The sequence below is a fragment of the Empidonax traillii genome, unplaced genomic scaffold (genome assembly GCF_003031625.1).
Source record: "Empidonax traillii isolate 1590-97213 ecotype Southwest subspecies unplaced genomic scaffold, ASM303162v1 scaffold11:size2795301, whole genome shotgun sequence".
In the NCBI taxonomy this organism is placed as follows: domain Eukaryota; kingdom Metazoa; phylum Chordata; class Aves; order Passeriformes; family Tyrannidae; genus Empidonax; species Empidonax traillii.
Genome location: NW_020955204.1, coordinates 387,673 through 409,596, shown reverse-complemented (window position 1 = coordinate 409,596; position 21,924 = coordinate 387,673). Strand labels below are relative to the sequence as shown.

Genomic DNA, 21,924 nt, shown 5'->3' with positions numbered 1-21,924 from the left:
TAGCTAATATCTTAGTTCTCTTGGAGCCTCATAGTTCTTTTCCAGATATCAGTGCTCAGCTGAACTGCAAATCCACAGGAAGTTAAAAATATTTGTATTTGAAGCAAAGGAAAATACAAACACCTTTGTCTCAACTGAGACTTTATTCAGATTCTTACCCAAAGGGTTACAGTCCCAACAGAGAAGGGTAGGAGGAAGTGGTCTTGATTCTGTCTCTCACCAACACTATGTTATAATTACAGGTGAGGATTCCCTGTACAGTAAAGGAAGCCAATGTCTAAAAATGATCTCCTTCTTTATACTAGGTGATGACAGAGCAGTAAGCAAGCACCCATTTAGTTACCACTCCTCTAGAAGTGCTGAATGCAACCTACTTAAGGTTCTAGGGTCACCTCTGGAATCTGTCTGCCATGCCCTCCTTCTGCAATAGGACATAGGAATGTTTAAATGGGGATATCCCTGGGGGATACAGTGCACATCTAACTCTGTGATTGACGTGGCAATCAACACATGGTCTTCTAGGCAGTTAACACTAGCAGCCTGGGCCAAGGAAGATGTTGTCCATATGCCACAGGATTTGTTGTTGGTAGATTAGTTCCAGGCTAAAATAGCCATTTGCTGCAGTTTGTGCCTCAAACACCAGCAGCTTATCATCAAGGAATCAAAGTAATGGCATTTAGTCCATCTGAATTCTAAGATATAAGAGTTCAATAAAGTTCAATAGTGCTATGTAAAAGAAGAGGCCCACAGTCAGAAAGCCTGTACTTCCTCGGCACAGGTAAAGAGAATGGGGTCTTTACTGGATGTTGTGAGCTTGTGGTAATTGGGACTGGTGCTGAGGGTGGTAGATGTCTCCGAGCTGCACAGTAGGATACTGTTGCTGCCCTTTCTATCACTAGTCCTGTTTTTCCTGCTTAAGCCAGGACAAACTGCAGGTTAGTGAGCAGCACTTTGATGCCACTCGTGACTGTTACAACAGAGGTGGCTGGGTTAAGTTTAAAAGTGTTTGCATCACCCTTTTTATAGCGGTCACGAAAGACATATATGCTGCCGTTGCAGCTGGCAATTTTCCAAAGGGATGGTACCGAACTCCAGGCATCTGGGAGGCATAGCCGGGTGAAGCTATCCAGTAGGGGATTATAGCATAGCAGTGAATCCCCCTCAGCGACAATGAACACCACGTCCTTGTGCACAGCAGCGTGCATGCGCCCCGCAAAAGGCAGCACGTATGGCTTCACGTGGCATTTCTCTGTGTTGGTATCGTAGCACTGAATTAGCCGAGAGGGCTTGGTGAAGAAGTCCAAGTCATTTTCCTCCCCGCCCAGCAGGTAAATGACACCATTAAGGTTTACACCTGCAGCGCCAGAGACTGCCACTTCCAACTGGCTGGTCTCTGTCCAGACGTTGTCTCGTACTCTGTAATATATGACAGCATTAGAGAGAGTGTCCTGTAGAGTTTTCCCCCCCAGTGAATATATTGCATCCTTGCTTGGCACAGAGACAAGGGTGTGTTGGAGCCGGTCACGGGGCAGAGGGGCACACCATTCCCAGTCTATAGTCGCATTGTTGCATTTCCACATGCGTCGTGGAATGGAGCCACCAACAACATACAGGTCACTACCGTGCTTGCAGGCTGCGGTGATCTGGTGACACAAGCTGTTCTGGCCACTCACACTGATGGAGTCATCGTCAGCGCAGTGCAGAGAGACAGCGAGTGAATGTGTACGTGATGACTCCTTTCCAATCAGGTAGATGTGAACATTTTCTCCAATCACCTGAGAGAAAGGAGAATTAGATCTGTTTACACAAACATCACTGGATTTTTCAGCTTAGGACGCATCTGTGGGTCTGAGGTATAAAACCTTCCTTCCAAGTCCTGCCACCCTACAGCATTCAGGACTCAGAGCCTCAAGGCCTTTCCAAGATACCAGTCATGTCTGACAGCAAAATAGCCACAGGATGTCACTGGAAACCAAGTGGTTATGATTTAGGTAAGGGCCAGTTACATCTCTGATGGAGTACAGTTATTTTAAGGGGAATGCCAAATGTAGATTTCTGAATGATCTCTTTGGTAACTGAGCATCAAGGGAAAGAAGGTATTTGTGGTGTTGCTCTAATCACCAATGATATCAGCATCAGGTTAAATTAAAAAAAGCTGTCAGTGGGGTTGCTTTTTATGACAATGAAAGTACTCTCACAAGCACCATCAATTTCAATGCATTTATGTTTTGCAACTTTAAAGTCACACCTGTGAGCAGAACACCCTGCCCTGGTAATTGTGAAACCTGCAAGTGCTACACCAGCCCCAGAACAGAAGGTCTTTTCATGCCTTCAGACTTGATCGCAGAGTCTCTGAAAAGCCAGCTCGCTCCTCCTTGTTGAAGTTGATCCAGGTTTCTATGGCAACTGTTGGATTCTGAGAACATGGAACGCCATCTGCAGTTCGGGGATAGAAAGGCATTTATGATATCTAGACAAAGGTGTGTGTATTCAGAAACATCCTTTTCCTGTGACAGCCTTCCCCCACTCCCACTACATGAAATTAGTCTGGGTAAGTATCAGAATCTCAGCACATGCCTTTCTTTCTGGATGGTCCTAGAAATCTATCTAGCAAAAGTCACCTGCAGAATGTCTGAGCCCTGTCAGACAGCTGACCTCCATGACTGAACATCTGGTGTTGCTGCTATCCTCTTAACATTTGGAAATCCCCAGTGAGCTACTATAGCTTTTCTTAGCCATGTGACAGTAGGAAACACTCAACAGACTGCACCTGATTTCAATCTGTCTCCAGACATAACTGGAAGTTTTGGTTAAGCCACGCACTATTGCATCATCATCATCATCGTCAGTACATTACCAGAAGATTTTAAGTATTTCCTTCCAGTTTGAAGCCATCAATTATGCCTGTATTCACTGAGAAGTTTTCCCTATGAAGGCTCTCTGATTTTGTAGTTTGCTCTCATGACAAACCCCAAATTTAATGATGCTGGAGGCACTAGACAAATTCCAACTCTTTTCTCTATATTGGAAGGGAGGAGAAAGAGTGTGGCACAAAAGCAGGTATTTTAACTCTCTTTATTAGTAAAAGGGATTTCCATAAGCCAACCATCACATGTAGTGATTAAATGGAAAAAAACTTGGGATTTTGAAATTGGTCCAAGAGTGCAACAAAAGCTAAACTTAATAAGTTACTATTTTATTAAATAAATTTTAATTCTTGCTACTACTAGCTTCCTCTATTTAATTTTTCATTAACTAAACAGAGATGCAGGAAATGCAAAGGATTTCCCCTACCAGCAGTGGGAGCATATTTCAGATTTTATGAGCTACGTTGCAGCATAAATATTGAGTAATGTGACTCTATGTATGGAAATAGACAATGCATAGAAAAAAAATTTTACTGAACAATTATTTTAATTTAGGACCACAAACACTGAAGTCCATAGTCCTAAAACTATGATTACTATGTGGAATCCCTAAGAACTTAAAGGTGATAGACCTCCAGAGTTTTATTTCATGATTTTAGAGGGATTTTTTATTAAACTCCCAACTTACTTTAAAAATTTTAGCTAGATAGTTAGCAAAATTACTCCAATTTTATCATATTTTTGAGCTATTAGTACATATACTCAATGGGTTTTTTACTGAAAATTTCTTTAGATGTAATAGAGACAATATAATGGAATATCTGTAATGACTCTCAGATGCATAGCATCAACTCCTAAGGCTATTTTAAGCCTTATGGACAGATTCACCAGTATTCCAAAGACACCAGTCATGGTAGGGTTATTGTTGTAACAACACATAAAACCCATGAGTACAGTTATTTACTCATTTGAAAAGAATAATTAAAGCAAGGAAGGGGCATATTTGAATGTATGAGCTGCTTCTACATTCCTGCTTCCTCTAGCAATGATACATAAATGCACAAAAATCGAGTTATGACTGTATCCTGAAGGCGTAACCAAGTACTGTCTGCACCTACTAGGGCAGCAGATAACCTTCAATGATTGGTGCAAGCTGGAGTAAGTTATTTTTGTGTTGACACATCTTTCACAACATTGAGTCACTGCATCCATTACTGTGGAAGTCCATTACCTTTACAAGAAGGGTACTTACTGTATTAACTAAGACGCTACAATGCCTCTATTTCAGTCAGCTGAGTGCCTAGCCTAAATAATCCTAACAATTATATACAATTGTAAATAACACCAACATAGTCTAAAAATACAGGTTGTTCACAAGCCTTCTTACGAATGTTGAGTTATTGCATTACTATGTTAAATGATTAGGAACTAAAATGGAAAAAAAGGCTTTCATAAGATGTTTATTTTTGGTAAGGCTTCTTGGTTTTAATGCAAACAAAAACCCAACACACTTTTGGAATTTATGTTTAAAAAACCTGTAATACTTCTAACCTGTTGACTCAGGAACTGCTGGGAACTACCAGCATCCTCTGTGACCCTTTTCTACAGTTTAGATGTTTCATGTCCAGTAACAATAGCTTTGGTTTTTTTCTGAATAAGTTATCCAGAATGTTTTGCTTTGCTTTGCTTAGTGAAGTCTCTGAGTAGACTGTGATTATGAAAGCTTGGATCTTGCCATTTATTTCATTCAATCCCTGACAGACTCTCTGAAAGTGTCTTTCTACATCCACATCCCGACTCGTTTCAAGAACTCCTTACCTGTAAGGATGTCTGTCAGTAGGCGGACAGGCAGGTGTAGGAACTCCTCTGTGTCTTGCAGCTGAGACAAATGTGACTTTGCACAGTGTTTTGCAGCTGTGTAGAGCTCCACGTCACTGTGTTGGTCTGCCAACCACATGACCTGCAGACAGTTTCTAACCTGCACCGTACGGGCCAGAAAGCGGGAGCACTCTTCAAAAAGGGCAGTCAGCTGGTACATGTCTGCCACTTCATAGGTCTCCTGCAACTCCTCTGCCCTCAGCTTTACAGTTCCATGGTAGATGTAGTCCACAAGAAGCTGAAAGACACTCTCGCTGACGTCCTGCAGCTCAATCACCCGGTTGTGGGCCTCCTTTAGGTTGGAAGTGAACATAGAACGAAAAAAGCAACTCTGAGCTGAGAGGACCAAACGGTGCAGCTGGAATTCTTTACCTTCCACTGATATTGTAACATCGGCAAAGAGCTCATCCTCCAAGCACAATTTCATAATACCCTGGGCCACGCGGCCTGAGTGGGAGCGATCAGTGAAGGTGTAGTTCACAAAGTAGTTTTCTTCTGCAGAGGAGCCTCCAGTCTCTTCTGATGAGTCCATGGTGCTGCACAGATCAGACCTCCAGCAATCTGTAAAATCACAATAATTATATGGTTTTCTTTCTTCACTAAGAAGATTATGCAGTGCTTCAGGGTACAGGGAAAAATCAAACATATTGGTAAGAGTCCAGCATATTTTAGACTGAATATAAATAGCACACCAATAAACTTCTGCTTGAGCTTCAGTCTCAAACAACAAATGAGAAGCTGGCATAATTAAAATTATAATATATACCAAACTTCCAGTACAGTGAGCATCACATCCCTGCAGAGCTGGGAGATGTGCATATCTTTTCACCACTCATTTCACTGACACAAAGAAATGCATCAATAGTTATTCAAGTGGAAAGTCCAGCAACCGCTCTAGGAAACTTGTAAAGCCAAAAAAAAGTGGCAACAATGTAGCTAGACTAGATGTAAAAAGGATTACAGTATTGTACTAACAAAGAGCAGAGGCAGCAGCTCGTATCATTAGGATAATTACCATCCAAACCCAACATGATGAATTGCGCAGTTTTATCAAGTAAGGCGAGTTTGTTTTTACCAAAAAGACGCGTGAGAAGTCTGTCAGACATAACCACCAGTCCTTCATGCTAACCAAATGAGACAACTAATGGTCATACTCTGCTTGTTAATGTGCCAGGCACCTTCAGCATGCAAAACAACATGTTAGATGTTGTTAGTCACTGTTTCCCAAGCAGAAAGGGGGGAAAAAATTAAAGAAAACACCTCTTAGTAGCTACTACAGATGTTTGCAGAGTTCCAGGTAGTTGTGGGTCAAAAAAGCTTCTGGAAATGAGGACTGCTATAGGAAGGAGCTCTTTTTTAACATGGCTTTTGAAAGCATTAAGAACAAATAGTTGCCCACTTGCATTCACTTTAAACTTATTTTTACAACTGAACTACTAGCCATGGTGGCTGATATCACAAATTTCTTCAGTCAATACTGAACATGATTTTCAATTCAATGTTTCCTAAAGATATGATTTTTCTCCAGGAGATTCACAGTTACTGTTCCATTATTTATTTTGTCAAACATGCATTTTTTTACAATAGCTCTGTTTGATGCAGGAGGGCTCCTAAGTTCTTTGCTCAAATTCAGTTCACAGAAAGAAATTTCTACATCCTTAATTGCCTGGACAGGTCTGTCCCATCTCTAGTGATGGCCTATCTTAATTATACCCTTATCACGATTTTACAGTAATTCTGGTCTGTCTGAAAAATACCTATACATTAGTCTGTAAGAGATTGAGGAACTTCAATTAGGACAGTACACATCAGTACTATTTTTTCCAGCTTTATCAAGTATGAGCCTATCCTGGAAATTAGCTCCTACTTCAGTTAAAGCTCTTTATCCTTACAGTCAAAGTGCTCAGAAGATAAGCCCAGAATGCTGAAGAGATCACAAAGAGTACCATGACACAGAGGGATGAACTACCCTGCCCTCTTGACGTGACAGAACCAGCTTCCCACACCGCCCTCCAAAATTCCCAGAGGACTGGTGCCAAGTCACAAAAGAAATGCCAACAGCAACTAAAGACTGCTGCAAACCTCATATCCTTCTTAGCAACACAAAGCTGCCCTTTGCATCCACAGCATCTCTGATATAAAAGAAAAAGGTGTGGAGGACAGTTAAGTGTCCCATAAAGCCAAATCTTACACTCCATGTATTCCGTAGGCCAGGCTACTGGTGACAGTGGTGTAGCCAACACCTGGCACGCCTCCTTCACAGACCTGGCGACAGTGGTGTAGCCAACACCTGGCACGCCTCCTTCACAGAATCACAGAATCCATTAAGCTGGAGATCATCAAGTCAAACGTATGACCGAACACCACTGCGTCACCTAGAGCATGGCACCAAGTGCCACGTCCAGTCTTTCCTTAAACACCTCCAGGGATGGTGACTCCACCAGCTTCCTCGACAGTCCCTTCCAATGTCTCATCTCCCTGTGAAGAAATTCTTCTAATGTCCAACCTGAACCTCCCCTGGTGCAGTTTAAACTTATGCCCTCTAGACCTGTCACTAATTACTCAGCAGGAGAGGTCGACTCCTACCTGGCTTACAGCCTCCTTTCAGGTAGCTGTAGAGGCTTATAAGGTCACCCCTGAGCCTCCTTATCTCCAGGATAAACAACCCCATCTCCCTCAGCCGCTCCTCAGAGGACTTGTGCTCCAGCTTCCTTTCTTCCTTGCTCCTGACAGGATCACGGATGCCGTGGCAGCGCCCGGGACCAGGGAACTTAAAAAAACCTGACAACGACCCCACGGTCCGGGGCGGGGAGAAGAAAGGAAGGAGGAAGGAAGAAACGCTAATCCTCGGAGAGGCGCAGACCCCCCTCAGGCCCGTGCTGTCGCCGTGCAAAGCGCCAGCGCGTCCCCTCGCCCCGCAGCGCTGGCTCAGCCCCGGGAGCTGCTCCCGCCGCGCCCCGCGCCGCTCGCTGCCCCGTCCCCGGGCCGGCTGTCGCACTGCTCCCGCCCCGGCCCCGCGGCTCAGCACCCACCTGCGGCGCCTCCCTTCATGCCGCCGCCCCGGGGTGCCCCAGCGGCTGCTCCCGCCCCTCACCCTGCGCCAGGCGCTGCCGGGCACTCGCCGCTCCCGCCCACCGACCCGGCGCCGGCCCCGGGAAGCTCTTGGTGCGCTTCCGCTCCCGGGGGCAGCGCGGCGGCGCTTTCCGCTTCCGCCCGGTGCCCTTGCCGCTCCGTGTCCCGGCGGGATGTTGGCGGCGGCGGCCGCCAGGGGCCTGGCGCGGGCCGCGCTGCGAGGTGAGGCCGCCCGGGGCTCGGGGGCTGTCCCGGGGGGCGGCGGCCGGGCCGGGCCTGGCCGGGCGGTTGGCGGCGGTCGCTGAGACGTGTCCGTTTCTCTCCGCAGCTGGCGCGGCACCGGCGGCGGCGCAGGCCCGGCTGGCGGGGAGCTCTGCCGGGGAGACTCGCCGTGAGTGCGGGGCCGGTTTGTGGGCGGGGGGCGGCGGGGAGCCCGGGGCGTGCGGCTGTGCCCCTGCCAGCCGCCGGCTCCGCGGGAGGGCACTGAGCTGCCCCAAGGACGTTCCTGGGCGATAGAACCGCTTTAGTGTAGGGGAAGAGTGTCGGGAAAGGGTTGGGGCCTGTCGCCTGTAAACCTGTATTTTACGCAGAAAATGGGGTAACGGTGCTTGCTCGGGATTCCCGTGTTTGCCCTGGATTCCCATATGCATCCTTTCTCGTGGGTCCGCCTGTTTTTTCTGTGCCTGGACAGCAGCTTCATAGCCCCTCATTGCCCTGAATCTTAAGGATTTGTGATCATACCGACAGTGAAAAAACCCCCATAGACAACAACCTGTTGTTTGTTTTTTAATTATGAGGAAGGTGCTTAGATGCTGGCAGATACAACAACACCAGAAAACAAGATCTCTTTTAGACCCAGATTGAATGGCATGAGTAGTATCTAAGTTCAGATTGTTCTGTCATTTCTGCCTTCCTGTTTTTCATCCTGTTACTTTCTTCTGTGTCATCTTTTTGGACTTGCCTGCTATGTTTAGAGTCCACAAAAAAAAATTCTATCTAGTACTGACACAAATTTCGTTCCTTATCAAAGTGTCCAGTTCCATGTTCTTTGTTGTACACTATGTTGTTACAGTCCAGTTTCTGACAGACAGCTAGATTAATTAAAGGAATTTTTAAGTTAGGGATGGGAGTTGCTACTCTTCTTTCTGTAGCTTTCTGTATTCCTTGTCATAATCTTGAAGACTTTGTTTTTCTCTTTAGCTACTGTCAGACCAAAAAATGAAGTAGAACAGAAGCAGCTATGTGCTTTTGGGGAGTATGTGGCTGAGATTCTGCCCAAGTATATCCAGCAAGTACAGGTAGGTGCTGTTCAGAAATTGTTCTTGTGGTGGGACAGAACCCAGTGAACCCACCACTTGCTTGTGAGATGTTTTCAGAAGTTGTTCTGGGGAAGAAAAATTGTCAGAATTGCAATTATTACTGCTATTATTAAACACCTTGTTCTGATGTAATTTTTTGTTTGCTGTACTACTTTGAGTATTCTGCTGGAATCAGCATAATGTTCATTCCTGTTGGTGTTTGTACTCATGCCCTTCCCACCCACCATTCTGTTTTTGTCAGGTGACCTGTTTCAATGAGCTGGAACTTTTGATCCATCCAGATGGAATCATTCCAGTTCTGACCTTCCTTCGTGATCACACGAACGCCCAGTTCAAATCCTTGGCTGACTTGACTGCTGTCGATGTCCCATCTCGGCAGTATCGCTTCGAGGTAAGAGCTGCTCATAGGTGCAGAACTTAGAGGGTTTCACAAGTGCTGATGGCTGTGGGTACTGGTTGCAGCTCTGATCACTTTTTTTGGTTTCTGACAGTGAGAAGAAAATCCACTCTGAAATGCTGGATTTTGTTTAATCTGTTGATCATGGAAGCAATAGCAGAACTGATACTGCATGGGTTCTCAGTCTGGCTTTCCTTTCCTCACTGTGCTAAAAGTCTCTTTTTTTTTCTTTTAATTTTTTTCCTTTGATTTCTTTTGGCTTTACCAAATGTCTTTAGACTTCTTTCTGGCCATTTGTGAATTGGTGTTCGTCCTTCTTCCCTGTAGGACCATCAATTGCTGTTGACATAAATGTTTTTCTTTAAATCCCATCAGTCTTCTTAACAATTTTCCTCTTAAAAGAAAAAAAACCACAAAGCAGAAGACCCTGTTTAGTTGTTTTTAAAACATTTCTTTAAAGTTAAGGCCAAATAGGAGATGAGGCAGATTTTCAGAATGCTCTCAGAAGATTTTGGGTGCTAAACTTTCACTTGCTTTCAGTGGATACTGGAAATTTGGTTCCCAAAGACGCTTTTGAACATGTAGCTTTTCAGCTGCAGAAAAACCTCAGCTGCAAATGGAAAAAGAAAAGATACAGCTTTTGTGAAACGACATACTCAGCATATTGTCTTCTCACCTACTATGAGAAAGCTTTGTCCACAGTATTGTTGCAAAGATGTTATTGCAGTTTCACTTCGATCTGTAAAATTCAGTGTATTTCTTCTTCGCCTTCTCCCACTGATAGTAATTGCAATAGTAATTGATAGCCATTTTCTTTGAGACGGACTATTGTCAAGTGTTTCCATCCCTTCAATATTCTCTCTTTTAAGATTTAGTATCCCTCTTTACTTCAGCTCTTCTTCATCAGTCATGTTTTCTAAATCTCAAATTATTTTTGTTACACTCCTAAGGACCAAAGTGATAAACTATTGGAACTTCAGTTGTTATAGTGTCTTTTGTTGACCAGCTCTAAAGTGCTGGATGTGATTCTGCTCATAAAGAATATTTGAAGTAGTCTTTGTGTGGCTTTCCTTAGCCAGTGCTGTACTGCAGAGAGATCCATAAATGCTGTACAAGACCAATGCTGCTTTTTATTCTGATTCAGATTGTGTACAACCTCCTGTCCCTGCGGTTCAACAGTCGGATCCGTGTAAAGACGTACACAGATGAGCTGACACCTGTCGACTCAGCAGTGTCTGTGCACAAGGCAGCAAACTGGTATGAGAGAGAGGTGAGCACTGGTATGTTTGGAAACAGAGTCTTTGTGGAAAGAGGCTGTGTTTTCCCAATTAAACTGATTTCCCAGGGCCTTCAGGAAGAAAGAAGTGTTTCCTCAGCTGCCTTTTCGGAGTAGGAGATAAAAGGATGTTTGATTTGCTTTTGAATTAATTCCTGCATCAGTTTGGCTGTACAAAGCCAGGCACATAACTGAAATTTTATGGACATAATACATTCAGCTTTTTGGCTTTTTTTAATTTCAAATATCATTCAACTTACTTGGCTCCATTTCATTTAGGTTTGGGACATGTATGGTGTTTTCTTTGCCAACCACCCTGACCTAAGGCGAATCCTCACAGACTATGGGTTTGAGGGCCATCCCTTCCGGAAGGACTTCCCACTCTCTGGTTACGTGGAGGTAGGATATACAGTCATGTCTAAAGTTATCAAGTTCTCTAATACTCTTATCAAGTTATAGTTCAAAGATGTGACTGCTTTACAGTCAGTTGTCCGAAAGGCACTAAGCATGTTTCGCTTGTGTATATTCCAGAGGAGTTGTAGAGATCTCCTACATGGAAATTTGAAGTATCACACAAAGTATTATCCATAATAAGGCAGCCTAAGGCCAAAGACATTGAACAAATGTTATGCACCATGTAATATACCAAAGGTACTTGTCACAGGCAGAGAAAGTGCCTGAAATTCGTTTAGCGTGTCTTCTAGAAGATTAAAGTTTCCACTGTAAAACTGAACATTTCTAGAGGAGTAAAGGACTGAATTATTCTTAATTCATTTAGAGCTGAGCTTTGATGAGTTTTTGTAGGCCCAGCTTATAAAACTAGTTAAACTGACTCTTGCTATTATTTACGTCTGTATGTCAAACCACAGGTAAAATGAGTGTTTGGTGTCTGCACAACTAAAATCAAATGAATGCCATGTTATAAAGATTCATGAGTGTAGTCCCAGCTATGCCAGGCCCAGTCGCCTTATTTCAGTGACTCAAGAGAAATTCCTTTGTCATATGACAAACTCTAAGTTTTATTCCTTGTGAACTTCATGTGGACTGTTAGGCTGGGCCTCCCTAATGATTCTGGGTGGTTAGTCATGACACCTGAGGTGCATGGCAGCAAAGAGGAGTGTTTTCCTAGAGGGTCTAGAGATCTTGGTATCATGTGGAGGGCTGTTGTTTAGTAATAAGAACTGAAGCTGTTGCAGAGGCCTGTGAGCTATCCATGGCATAAGGAGTAGAATTATCTGCACTGGAGGGTGGTCTGGGTCATGACTGTGTATGGCTCATAACAGAGATGCTGTTGGGACGGGGTGAAAATGACTGGTTGTGTCCTTTGCGCTGTTCCAGGTGCGGTATGATGATGAAGTGAAACGGGTAGTGGCAGAGCCTGTGGAGCTGTCTCAGGAATTTCGCAAGTTTGATCTGAATAGTCCGTGGGAGGCATTTCCTGCTTATCGTGCAGCTCCAGAACCCCTGAAAATAGAAGCAGGAGCCAAGAAAGAAGATGCAAAATAGCAGCAGAATGGAGCGGACGCCTGGCACCATCCTTTCTGTTCTAACATAGTATTTATAATAATAAAAATTGATGTGAGACACTTACCTGATGTGATCTCATGAATAATGTGTTCAAGCTACATGAAAAGCACAAGACAAGGGAATGCTCACTTACAATCCTGATAATCCAACGAGTAGATGTTTATCTGGTGCTTTGAGTTGTAAAACACTCAATTTTTCTTTTTTGGTTTGCAAATTGAATGGAGTGCAGGCATTCCCTGTGGCTAAGGTGTTCTGTATACGCTACTTCTGGAAGCAGTCCTTGCAGGCATAAGTCATAACCTGAGCACTCACTAGGAAACTGTACTGAAGCAGCTGTGGAGCTTGAGCAGTGGGGCAGCAGTATCTTAGCTCTCCAGGATGGGTGTTGGGAAAATGGTAATAATACAGCAAACAAGCAAAGCTTTTATAAATGGTTCTAATACAGTTCTTATTAGGACAACAGAAATACACCTGGATCCAGACCAAAACAATTATGGAAATTTCTGTATTGTTTCCATGGAAATTAGGTCAGTCTCTTTTCTCTGGACAGGAGTTGCACATAACCTCTGATGTGACACTCCCTCAGGGTGGCTTTTTCTTCACGAGCAGTCTTTACTTTCTCCAGCTTCTTCAGATTGTGCTTTTTTTCTGCAACCAAAAATATCTTCCTCCCTTCTCTCATAGACAAGAGTCTGTCTTTTTGTCACTACTCCAGTTATTTTGAGCTTTATGATATAATTGCGTTAACACTTTCTTTGCTCTTATGGAAAATCTCAGTTTTCTACAAAATAGCTGGAAGTGCACTGTAGTTCAAATCCACCCAGCACCTGTTTGAATGGGATTACATGGCAGTCATCAATTCAGTGTCCCTTGTCCTTGGTCTGGAAAATGCATCATGCAGTTCTGCATCAGAAAGCTGACTGGCTTCATTAAAATCTGAAAACTATTGTATAAGAGATTTCATAAAATAATTCACAGGCTGTTTGTAGAGATTCCCTGAATCACTACTTAAGCTTTTAAACTGTGAAAGTACTAAGTAAAATAGGGGTTTGAAGGAGCTTAGAGTATGGGAATGGAGGAAAAGATAGGACAATAGTAAATTCAATTAAGGAAAAAACCAACTACTCACTGTGACTAGAACGTGATCTGTTTTCAAGAGTAAAGAGCTGAACTGTATGCTAAGAATTGAGTTTCATGATTGTTTCCACCACAGCCTTGTAAACATGTGTTGCTTATTTCCCCATCCTTCCTTTTTTTTTTTTTTTTTTTAATTTTATTTCAGGCTGCTGTGGCCAGCAGTGTTTGAGATGTGATTCAACAGTGTTCTCTAGTTAAAATTAATAACATTTGCCACTCACCTTAAAAGCTATAGCTCTAGATGGGAATGGAACACAAAATAGCAGAAGTGTGGGATTTTTTACTATTCTTCTCTCCACTTTGGGTCTGCCATCAATTGAGCTGATTAAATAGGAAATGCACTTATAATTCTTTCAACAAGATGTTCCACAGCTGGTTCTATTTTCTGTTGCAGCAGCTCTCATAGCATGCTAATGCCTATTGCACAAGACAGAAAAGTTCCTGGCACCACTTCTATTACCATGAAAATTCTTTATGAAGCACATTTCCTCCCTTGGTTCTTTTTCATCCCCAGGTTGCTCGAGATGCCACGCCAAGACTCGTGGTCTTTGTATTATAAGAAATATGTATTTCCCAGCACAATAAGCCAGAAGACTGACGGTAGCAGGAAATCTGCCATTTAAACATAATGTTTGTGCCGAGGGAGAATTTGATTGACAGAACATCAAGAAGTGTTAGACACAGTGCCCTGTGAAGTTAGACAACATGCAAGCTTTGCTCAAGAACGTATGTACTGGGAAAGCAGCTGGCCCTGTGGGGACAGGCATTGCTTCCAGAAGGTTTTTAATGGGTGAAATAGTTGCTAATGGAGCTAAATCTCTTCTCTTTAGCTTAGCCTTGGAAGATGATGATAATTTACTCACCCAGACACATTATCCCAGGGCACAAGAGGTTACACAGCCTCACAAAGCACTGCCAGTGTTGGCACTCTACCTTCTCTTCCACTGTTCCTGAGCTCCAGGGACCATTTTTGCCTATGGAGCCTGCTCACTCTGGCTTTCTTATGGCTGGTAGACATTTGCCTCATGGTGGGTAAGGTGTTCTCATCTTGATCAAGCACAAAGCTGTCTTCCAAATCCTCTGTTCCTGCATTGCCAGCCTCCAGAGGGCTTGTTTGCCTGGTTGGATTCCTCAAGTGTAGGAGGATGTTGGATGAGATTAAAGTCAGATGTAGCAGACTTGCAGACACACTATTTAGAAAAGAGATTTTCTGGTACTAGAGGGACAAAATAGACTTTAGGTGATGACTCACAGTCACCATGTTGAGCTTCCCCAGCTGAGTAGGTTTCACTGGTGTTTTCCAGAACTCTGGCATTTCTCCCTAGAGCCAGGCGAGCAGACTCTCCTCCCTGAGGATGTGGCTACAGACAGTGTCAGGGTGTCCACCCGCATCAGGGCCACACACAGTTGGTATAGGCCTTATAATTGATCTCCAGTCAAAATCCAGATGAAGATTTCAACAGAGCTTATGGGACTACTGAAGGACACATTACGCTGCATCCTCTGACATTTTCTCCAAGTTGTGCAAGGCCTGAGGGAGTCTGTTGGTGCAGTAGCTGCAGTAGTATGGGCCCTTCCCTGTCACTGTTACATAGCTCATTATTTCTTCAAGCAGTGGATGCCTCTCATAAACTGAAAGAAAAAGACAAGGAAAGCATCTGCATAAGGACTGGCAGCACCATACCTGGAAAATACTGGTGTAACAGGTCCTGCCTGGTTATGGTCAACACTTCGCTCCTAATTTCCTCAAGGTTTTCTTCCTTCTTCCCCTTCAATGACTCAAACTTCACCTTCCCTGGGAGCCATGTATGTCCTTTTTCCTTCCCCTCTTTCCTCAAACTTCTTCTCCCAATCTTTCCCCCCTGAGCACCTGCCAGACAGACCCAGGTGACTATGATCTTCCCAAGTTCTGGATGGGATGATTGAAGCAAGTGATTTCTCCAATTCTGTAAGCAGAATTTCCTTTTTGTGAATATGTTGTCTATCTCCCTGCAGTCCCATTTCAAAGAAACTTCCCTCCCAAAGAGGCTCTTCTGATGCTGTATTAATCACACTTTGTGCCTCAACCAGCATCCAACCAGCTCCTGCAGTTTTTAATCCCTCTTATCTTGTTCTCATTTCCCATCTTCCCGCTTCAGGAGGTCGTGGTGAAAAAGATGAAACCAGTCAAGGTGCCTCTGCATAAAATGGGCTCATTATGATGTTTTGAAACTGCTCTGGCAACAGACGGTGTGACCAGGGGAGTGCAGAGGGGCAGGGTTGTGCACACTCAGCTGTGAATATCTGGCAAGGACAGAATCCTTCAGGAGGAGCAGGTGCACTGCCAAACATTGCAGTCATACATGCGGGGACTCTAGGCAGCTGTCAGAAGCTCAGGCTTCTTTCTCTGCAAGTATTGCCATTGTACAGACAGTTTACCACTCTGCATTTGCCTTTCTGTGTGGATAGTGAGGTAATTCTACAAAATTCCCCTAGCTCACGAGCATCCACACTGATGCTCGTGCCTCGCCTGCCACTGTATCAGTCACCTTGAGCACAGGCTCTGAGTCTCCTCTCTTCTCCATCCCACCAACAGCTGCAAGCTGTCCCTAGGAAATTCTCCTGTTGACAAAATCAAATGTTGACAAAAACAAAATCCTGTACAGCCCTTGCAGATGTTGGCCAAAATCCTGGGCTCCTCCTTTTGTCATGTGCTGCATGCTAAAGGAGGCTATTTCATGGCCTTTGAGACTCAGGGGTATTTGCATAGTGAATTCTAGGCAAAGTCATGTGCACACTGTGGACTGTAAGGGACTCTGGCGCAAAGCAGAAGGCACATCAATCTCACTGCACAGATGGGCCACCAGCGCCTGCCTTATGAGCTTGTGATTCACTTTTTAATAAAAGAAACCACATCCCAGAAGAAAAAGGATGCAACTAAAGCATAAGCAGCAGAAAATAATGAAAAACAAAAGCAGCACCACTTGATTGGAAGATAGCTAAGGCTATGACAGAAACACAGGTCTTATTTTGAATCCAAACTGAGGATAAGAGTGGCTCTGGATATTGTGGGCCACTTCTCCCATGACCAGTCTGTGACTTCCATTGTGCTGCTTCTCTTAGCTGATGTGAGCCCATATATTGCCAGACACAGGTACAGATCCTGAAAGTTTCAGAAGATGTGGTCCTTTGCACACTGACAACTTACTAACTGGGACATCATCCCAACCCTCAGTAAACTCTCTGGTGACGGTAGTCACTACAAACTGATGTTCTGTAACTTGCTGAGAAAGGGATGCATGTCAGCTCTACCTCATCTCTTTTCTCCCTTTAACCTGAGGGAGATGGTATTATTACTTATTTATAGATGTTATTACATACTTGTATAAACCTGGCATCGTATACTGTGTCATACAGATTGACTGGGGATTGGGCACTTATGAAAGTGTAAAGATGTGTAGAAAAGAGGTATCTGCTGCAAAGGAAATCAGATGAAGTTTTGTAATCAACAATATCTAAGGCAGATTGTGCTCATTGTAACCCAGAAATCCAGTCACAGAAGAGGACAATGAGATGCTAAAGCCTCAGGGACTTCAATACTTGTTGTTTGCTGGATCAGTTTACTGAGTTTTGCCTCCAGGAGGTTTGATACAGAACTGAACCAGTGATATTTCTACTGCCTGCTTGTGTATTTTGGCTGCTACTGCCCTTCCACGAGTCTGCAGTCTGATGACCTTACTTGTTTGTGACATTTCAGGATTGTTTCAGATTTTCAAACATGGGAAAAAGGAAAACTGAAAATGAAGCCAAGGAGCAGAGCAGAAGTGACACAGAGATGTGACAGACGCACTGTGAAGATATGGAAGGGACTAGGAGGTCTTCCCTTCTTCAGAGGCAAACATATGTAGTATAATTTCTTGAAACTAATAGCTTCCTATAAGGCATTGCAGTGGGAAGTCACTCTTGGAAAAAAAGTTTAAACGGTTCTGCCAAAAACAACAAAGTTTTCCAAGTTTCCAAAATATGATGGAAAATATCCTTCGGGGTCAGCAAGCTGAACTGCAAGCTCTTCCCAGGACTGCAACCAGAAACACAGAAAGATGGATCCATTCCAAGAGAGGCTGCTGAGGCCAGGAGCAGCAAGGGAAGACGTCACAGCAAACTCTCTGGCCCCATAGCACTGTCTGTGGAGCGGGTGGCAGCTGCTCCCGGGCAGAGCTGCTATGGCCCAGGCACAGTTCAGTGTCTGGCTGGTCCTGTGTGTGTTTGCTGGATCCCAGAAGCTGACAGGTAGGAAACGCACCTGCTGGCGACGCGGCTTCTTGGCTTGGCAAACATTTGTGCAATGCCATTTGTGTGATGCTTTGCCTTGCTTCCCCAAATATGGTTAGAGACTTCAAGTAGCTGTACTGGCATGGGAGAGAGCTGGAGTCCAGCTGGGGGGTTTGCTGGGAGAGGCACTGGTAACCTACTTGCAGGCTGAAGATCTGTTGATATTTTTGCTGGAAAGGGAAGGGTTTTCTTGGGTCTCCACTGAAGAAAAGACTGCTCCTGCAATTATGCTTGTGGATTTTCCACATGCTTTTCAGAGAAAAAAACCCAAACCTGCTGAGTGATAAAATAAGTAAGGAACTATTTTCCATTCCCCAGAGGATATTTACATTATTATTATTTCAATACATTATTTGTTATGCTTTGTTTAATTTTTGTCTACTGAAAAATCTACCACTGTGTATATTTATGAGGCAGCCACTAATAACAGCAGTTTGGCACCTATTCAACAAATGCACTAATTTTGCAGTCAGTCAGACATTCTCAGTAGAGGGATCTGTGAACCTCGAGGATCAGTTAGCAGAGAAAAGACCAACAACAAAATTTTCAGATTATATAATATTTTTACCTTTGCTAAAAGTCTTGCTGGCACATCTGTGGAGGAGTAGAAAAGACAAGCTATGTCCCTGCTCACATTCCAAAGCCACAGCTGGCTTGGATCATGGAGCCCTCAGCTGTGCAGAGAAACAAACCTCTGCAGCCTGTGGAGTGGCAATCCACTTCTTCAGGGAGCTCGTGCAACTCTCTGAAAAGCTTTAATTAGGAATGGGAAGTTGGAAGTGGTGTTTGGTAGCAGTCATCACATACAAAGAATACTGAGTAATTTGTCTACTTTTTGTATGCACCTGTTGACCTTAACTTTGGAATATTCAATATAAATTCTCTCTCTTTTTTTTAATATAAAAAAGTCTTCATCCATATAGAAATGAAAAAAAACCCCAATCCAAACCCAAATCCAAATGTGTCAGAGAGCTTACTATTTTATAAAAGCTCTTCTCTTTCTGTATTTCTTGACCTGAAGGATGAGTCTGTAAGAAGTAGAAGAGGGTCTTGGCTACATGATGACACTGATCAACATAGAGAAGGGCAGGGATACAGCCTCTCTTTCATAGTCCTGGACCAAGACTGCTTGTGCCTCTTTTTTCACAAAGAAAGGAATAATAAAGGCAAAATAAATGCAGAAAGTTAGAGCACTATAAGTATTATTAAATTATAACTAAACAATTATTAGGGTTAATGTGACTTTCTTATTCAAAACTACCATTCCTCTGGCCTCATACACATTTTTTCCAGCTGACGTGGTGTCATGTGGCCCAGCAAGTAATTAGCTGGACATGAAATGAGCCATAATGGATTGACAAGGTTTCTTTTACCCTCACTCTCTGCCCCTGCCAGCATCAGAAGCTTAGGGAAGAAATACAAAACCAGGATAAGCATCAGGTTATGTTTTCATCAGCAAGTTGAGGAGCCTCCCAGCTCCTCCCTTCCACTGGGCAGCATTACTTTCTCTAGCAAAACCCACCAAGCAACCAAAACCCATCAGTTCAAAAACTACCCGTACTCGAGTGGGAGGCCTCTTTGCTGCCTATCAAACCAAGTGCCTTTGTTGCTGAATGCCTTAGCCCTGTTGGACGAATTAAGGGCCATGATATCCAAAATTTTCCCTTGCCTCACTTAACCACTGCTGCTTCTCTTATAAAGCTTGTTTTGCTTATCAAAATCCCATGGACAGCATCTGTCATATTTGGCAAGCTATGAGTGGTAGCTCAGAAATACTGAAGACATAAACAGGAAGGTCTTAAACTACCAAACTCTTCTGATGTCTTCCAGATGAACATCCTTACAGTGGCACCAACACACCTCACCGCAGCCCAGAGGACGCCAACATCATGCTAGAGGTCTCCTGAGCACTGGGGGCCCGTGGGCCGAGGCACTGTTAGTGGCCGTGCTCCCACCTATCTGCATGTAAAAACTCACCCGTTTTGTTTGTTCTCATCCCTGACGGATTTCAGGAGGCCCTGGAGAATGCCTCGGCGATGCCTACTTGGGTTTGTGCTCCCTCCCATTGCGGGGTGCAGGTGAAGGGGGCTCTGCCCCGCTCCGTGGCACCTCACACCCCCGGGGTGGGACAAGGGACCATCCCCGCTCCCCCCCAAAGGGCCAAGCATCCCGCCCAAGGCGGCCGCGCCGGGGAGCTGCTGCAGGCGGAACTGCCTGGGGAGAGAGAGAGGCTGGGCGGGAGGCAGGAGCTGGACACGTCCCACGGGAACCTGTGGGGCCGGTCAGAAAAGGGGTGTGGGGCTGGCAGAGAAGCACGGGGAGTGGGACTGGGCGGGCCGTGGGCAGCGAGTCAGGGAGCGGTCACCTCCCGACCCGCCCGAGATTTGGCAGCTCTGCAGATGGCTTTACAGCTCCTTTGTAGCTGATAGAGGGTTTGTGCTGGGCTTTCCGTGCGCATGCTGCTCCTCTCTTCCAGATGCTCTGGGGAAGGCTGGATATTCAGGCCAACGGGACGATCCGGCTGCGGGATGAAGAGCTGGCCTCCCTGCGCCCTGCACGCCGGTTCCTGCGGATTTTAGAGGATGAGGTTCCCAAAACACCGCCAGAGATTGAGCAGCACCTGAGATATTATTCACTGACTGACACCCCCTTGCCTCTAACAGAGTTTGACCGTCTCCTTTTTACTAGTGTATACTCTGCCTATCAGGTTCGTTCCACGCAGGGTTTGGATAAAAATCTCTGGATTCGTTTTTTCTCTCAGCTGGTTGATGAAGTCTTTCGTGACCTGTGCAAGGGGCTCTGCCCTGCAAATACCACCCTCCTCCTGGCTTCCTGGCCTTGGAAGGAGAAGCCTTCCCATTTAGCATCCCTGAAACACTTCTATCGTTCTAACCTGGCCAGGATCAGGAGAGATACTTAGTGAGGGAAACTACCATAGGAGAGGACACACCTGACTTTAGCTGCATCCTAGGTTATTTTCAATGCTTTCTACGTTGTGCGGGACTTTGTACAAATATATCACATCTTTTTGTTCTGCTTTCTGCACTGTGCTGGCAACCCTGTAAGACTTTATTCGCAACCTTTTACTTTTAAATGAAAAAACACAAAACTATAAAGTGCATTTTACCCTCTCCTGATTTTTTGACGAGTGGGGTGTCCTGAGGGCAGCAGTGCTATTTAGATGTCTTATCTATCTTGGTCACTGATGCTTACAGGGGAGAGGGCTTGGAATTATTTTTCCAGGATGTTATGCTGGTGTCCTAGCTGACTGCATTTCGCATCATTCAGTTCAGCCTCCTTATATTCTCCCTGTGGTTTCAGTCAAATACAGGATCTTTTCTCCTCTCCAGTAAGCAGCTAAGCAGATTTTGCTGTGTTTCATGATATAGCTCTTATATTTAATTTCATTTTTCTGCTCATGTGGCATCACATTTTGTATGTCAATAGTAATTTCCCATCTCTTGTATTCATTTTTCTTTAAAAAGCAACCTGAAAATGTATGTATTCCATGAAGCTTTCTAGCATTTGCATGTCATATTTACACACATACACAGCTTTGTTTCAGTTATCAGTGTGGAATATACTTCCTGAAATCTCATTGAAATTCTGAAGGATTGTGACCTAGATATTTCTTCAGCAGATTTTGCCTCTCTTCTATAAAGTTTTTTTTTTTTTATAGCTATAGCACTTTACAAGCAAAACATTATAAATATTCAATCACTATCCTCAAAATCAGAAATATAATTATTTTATAGAAAAAGATAATTAAAATTTGTCTTAAACATTGCAGTTTGGAATTAAATAAATGTAATTATCTCTTCAGGAGGGTTTTGATTTTATTTTTTGTTGGTTCTACTAAGTTTCCCACTGCCACTAGAGATATATTAATTTTGAACCTTTATTGCATGTGCTTAGATGATGGAATCCCTAATTCCCTTTCTGTAATTTTTCCATGCTCAACAAAAGAGGCATGTGTGACATTCAAAGTGGGAACTGTTAGCTTTTGACCTAGTTAATCTTCTTCCAAGCAATTGCAGCCCAACAGATGGAGAAGAGAAATAGTAAGGCAGGAACAAGAAGCCTGGAAGCAAGATGTCACAGATAATGGTTTTAGAGGTCAGGTTAGGGCTATAATAGGAG

The 21,924-nt window shown here is 44.1% G+C and overlaps 3 protein-coding genes and 1 long non-coding RNA gene across 4 annotated transcripts; 3 read left to right on the top strand and 1 right to left on the bottom strand.

Moving 5' to 3' along the window:
- Positions 1-121: 121 nt before the first annotated feature.
- KBTBD4 (kelch repeat and BTB domain containing 4) lies at positions 122-7,892 on the bottom strand. The gene is made up of 4 exons (XM_027885980.1): positions 7,778-7,892; positions 4,686-5,306; positions 2,330-2,436; positions 122-1,775 (listed from the first exon to the last, which is right to left on the bottom strand). The coding sequence occupies exons 1-4, from the start codon at positions 7,794-7,796 to the stop codon at positions 915-917; spliced, it is 1,608 nt and encodes a 535-aa protein (XP_027741781.1). The 5' UTR covers positions 7,797-7,892; the 3' UTR covers positions 122-914.
- On the top strand, positions 2,447-6,863 carry LOC114058548. The gene is made up of 3 exons (XR_003571474.1): positions 2,447-2,480; positions 2,885-3,060; positions 6,646-6,863. It is a non-coding gene; the product is annotated as an uncharacterized LOC114058548 (long non-coding RNA).
- Positions 7,893-7,925: 33 nt separating the features above from the next.
- Positions 7,926-12,399, top strand: NDUFS3 (NADH:ubiquinone oxidoreductase core subunit S3). Its single transcript, XM_027885992.1, has 7 exons — positions 7,926-8,039; positions 8,146-8,208; positions 9,018-9,115; positions 9,378-9,527; positions 10,678-10,803; positions 11,089-11,208; positions 12,148-12,399. Exons 1-7 carry the CDS (start codon positions 7,991-7,993, stop codon positions 12,313-12,315), a joined length of 774 nt encoding a protein of 257 aa, XP_027741793.1. The 5' UTR covers positions 7,926-7,990; the 3' UTR covers positions 12,316-12,399.
- A 4,703-nt stretch (positions 12,400-17,102) lies between these two features.
- FAM180B (family with sequence similarity 180 member B) lies at positions 17,103-21,528 on the top strand. The gene is made up of 3 exons (XM_027885966.1): positions 17,103-17,742; positions 19,615-19,682; positions 20,261-21,528. Exons 1-3 carry the CDS (start codon positions 17,676-17,678, stop codon positions 20,702-20,704), a joined length of 579 nt encoding a protein of 192 aa, XP_027741767.1. The 5' UTR covers positions 17,103-17,675; the 3' UTR covers positions 20,705-21,528.
- The last annotated feature ends 396 nt before the right edge of the window (positions 21,529-21,924 follow it).

Coding starts and splice junctions, on each gene's coding strand:
- KBTBD4 (XM_027885980.1), bottom strand. Junction 2,437..4,685: donor ACTGACAGACATCCTTACAG/GTAAGGAGTTCT, acceptor CCCGAACTGCAG/ATGGCGTTCCATGTTCTCAG. Junction 1,776..2,329: donor CTCTGCGATCAAGTCTGAAG/GCATGAAAAGAC, acceptor CCTTTCTCTCAG/GTGATTGGAGAAAATGTTCA.
- NDUFS3 (XM_027885992.1), top strand. CDS start 7,991: ATGTTGGCGGCGGCGGCCGCCAGGGGCCTGGCGCGGGCCGCGCTGCGA. Junction 9,116..9,377: donor AGTATATCCAGCAAGTACAG/GTAGGTGCTGTT, acceptor TGTTTTTGTCAG/GTGACCTGTTTCAATGAGCT. Junction 9,528..10,677: donor CTCGGCAGTATCGCTTCGAG/GTAAGAGCTGCT, acceptor ATTCTGATTCAG/ATTGTGTACAACCTCCTGTC.
- FAM180B (XM_027885966.1), top strand. CDS start 17,676: ATGGCCCAGGCACAGTTCAGTGTCTGGCTGGTCCTGTGTGTGTTTGCT. Junction 17,743..19,614: donor TGGATCCCAGAAGCTGACAG/GTAGGAAACGCA, acceptor GATGTCTTCCAG/ATGAACATCCTTACAGTGGC. Junction 19,683..20,260: donor ACGCCAACATCATGCTAGAG/GTCTCCTGAGCA, acceptor CCTCTCTTCCAG/ATGCTCTGGGGAAGGCTGGA.